Consider the following 2429-nt stretch of genomic DNA (forward strand, 5'->3'; position numbering starts at 1 on the left):
GTGACCAAGAATCCGAATTATGAAGATTGTATTTAACTTACGTTATTATAATTCGGTAATACTAAAAAGTAAACATTCCCAGAAAATGGAAATTTCGGGTTATCGACATTTCTCTCCAGATTAACTAAAATTCAAACTCACCTTCAATTGGAAAAAACTTGAACACAGCTCTGAACCCTACGTATTCTATACTGTCATCGGAATGGAATTTCAACCAAAGATAACGACCAGAAGATTGGGTGAGTGGTGGAAAGGTGGCGCCACAATAGCGTCCAAGAAGATTGGAATATCCGTACGGACCATCTAGTATTTCTAAATAATCGTATTCACAGTTGCTGGCTTCTTCCAGATGAAAGTCATCTCGAAAGTCTAGTTCTACGTAATATCCGTATGGCGCTAGTTAAGACAGTGTCAAAAACTTTAGCTTACTCTCGGACCCAGTAAATATAATTATATATATTTGTTTAATTAATAAAACCTAACAATATAGACTTTATGACAATGTTCCCTCGGACCCAGTAAATATAATTAGATACCAGTTTCAATAATAAAACATAACAATATAGACTTTATGACAATGTTCCCTCGGACACAGTAAATATAATTAGATACGAGTTTCAATAATAAAACATAATAATATAGACTTTATGGCAATGTTCCCTCGGACACAGTAAATATATTTAGATACTAGTTTCAATAATAAAATATAACAATAAAGACTTTATGACAATGTTCCCTCGGACCCAGTAAATATAATTAGATACTAGTTTCAATAATAAAACCTAACAATATAGACTTTATGATAATGTTTCCTCTGACACAGTAAATATAATTATATATATTTGTTTAATTAATAAAACCTAACAATATAGACTTTATGGCAATGTTCCCTTGGACACAGTAAATATAATTAGATACTAGTTTCAATAATAAAACATAATAATATAGACTTTATGACAATGTTTCCTCGGACACAGTAAATATAATTAGATACTAGTTTCAATAATAAAACCTAACAATATAGACTTTATGATAATGTTCTCTCGGACACAGTAAATCAATTTACTGATTTTTTTTTCGTTTTTATTTCATTATCGTCATTTATTAAGCTATGCGAAGTTGTTTTTTTGTGGGCTCTAACGCCCCTGAAAAGATTCAGAATGAACAAATCTAACATTTTTGTATGTCATATTTGTATTTGTGCCAATTTCCATCTTGATTTCTTTAAATACGACCGCACAGGAGCCCAAAATATACATTTCGGTTGACCCCATAAATTATTTAAAAAGGCCTAAATAAGAAAAGCATATGGCTGCACTGGTCAAAGGTATAACCCTACCAAATTTCAAGTCAATTCGCCGAGAAATGAAGGAATGGCGGTCGATTGAAGTGTTTTGAAGAAGAAGAAGAAGAAAATAGAAAAAAACAGTATCTGTCTCTGCTGAGACAATTATTTAAGCACGTGCCATTTATTGGGAATAACTACTTGATGTTTTTCTTTGAAACTAATTTTAGGGGTGGGGAATGATTCATTTAGAGGGAGGGATACTTTGAGCTTCACGTGCCAGTGATAACCGAAATATGAAGAAATGGCTTGATAAAGGTTTAAACGCTTTTATTTTTCGTAATAATAAAAAAAGAAAAACTTTGAAGTGGCAGAGAGTTCTAAAAAACGACATTTTAAAACGACACAACCGATGATTTATGAAACGACTGAAGTTTGAAACGAGGAGGTTTATCTTTAATAATCACTAAGAAAGGACACGTTTATCAAATTTGTCGGACGGAATTTTTTAACGATATCTGTATGAGACTTTAATGGTCAGTATTAATTACCTGGCCCCCCCAGTGGCACAGCGGAATGTCTGCGGAATTACAACGCTAGAATCCGGGTTTCAATACCCGTAGTGGGCAGAGCACAGATAGCCCATTGTGTAGCTTTGTGCTTAACTTCAAACAAACAAAACAAATTAATTACCCGCAAAGGGCTCAGTGCTGCCATCTACGTTTTCGTAAACGTTGAAATTTTGACGTAATGACAATCGTAAATGTAGTTTCGTCAAGCCTGTGAGTACGTGATATATATTGTTAGTAACTTTACTTCGTTGATTATATTATTTTTCATCTTACGAGTTACCTTCTATTTTTTTGATACAGTCGGTGTTGTTTGGGTATTTTTTGGGGTAGTGGGGTGAATAGAGTTCCATTCTCTCCGGACTTCCAACAGTAAAATTGAAACACGCCTTGGCTTGGTCAAGTTCGTTCATCTGGGTAGCTCGGAACCCCAAGACGTCTTTGGCTGGAAAAAATAAATGAAAATAGCATGCTGAGTCTGCCATTAAAGGAACACTGTCGTCTGTTTAATATTAAAGGAACACTGTCGTCTGTTTAATATTAAAGGGATACTGTCGTCTGTTTAATATAAAGGG

The 2429-nt window shown here is 33.9% G+C and overlaps 1 protein-coding gene across 1 annotated transcript; it reads right to left on the reverse strand.

Moving 5' to 3' along the window:
* Positions 1 to 141: 141 nt before the first annotated feature.
* LOC111084613 (neuropilin and tolloid-like protein 2) lies at positions 142 to 2299 on the reverse strand (the record flags this gene model as incomplete). The annotated part of the gene is made up of 2 exons (XM_022381272.1): positions 142 to 396; positions 2138 to 2299. Coding segments are annotated over 2 exons (417 nt in total), but the record flags the coding sequence as incomplete, so codon positions are not given.
* Positions 2300 to 2429: the final 130 nt, after the last annotated feature.

The sequence above is a fragment of the Limulus polyphemus genome, unplaced genomic scaffold (genome assembly GCF_000517525.1).
Source record: "Limulus polyphemus unplaced genomic scaffold, Limulus_polyphemus-2.1.2 Scaffold83084, whole genome shotgun sequence".
Classification (NCBI taxonomy): Eukaryota; Metazoa; Arthropoda; class Merostomata; order Xiphosura; family Limulidae; genus Limulus; species Limulus polyphemus.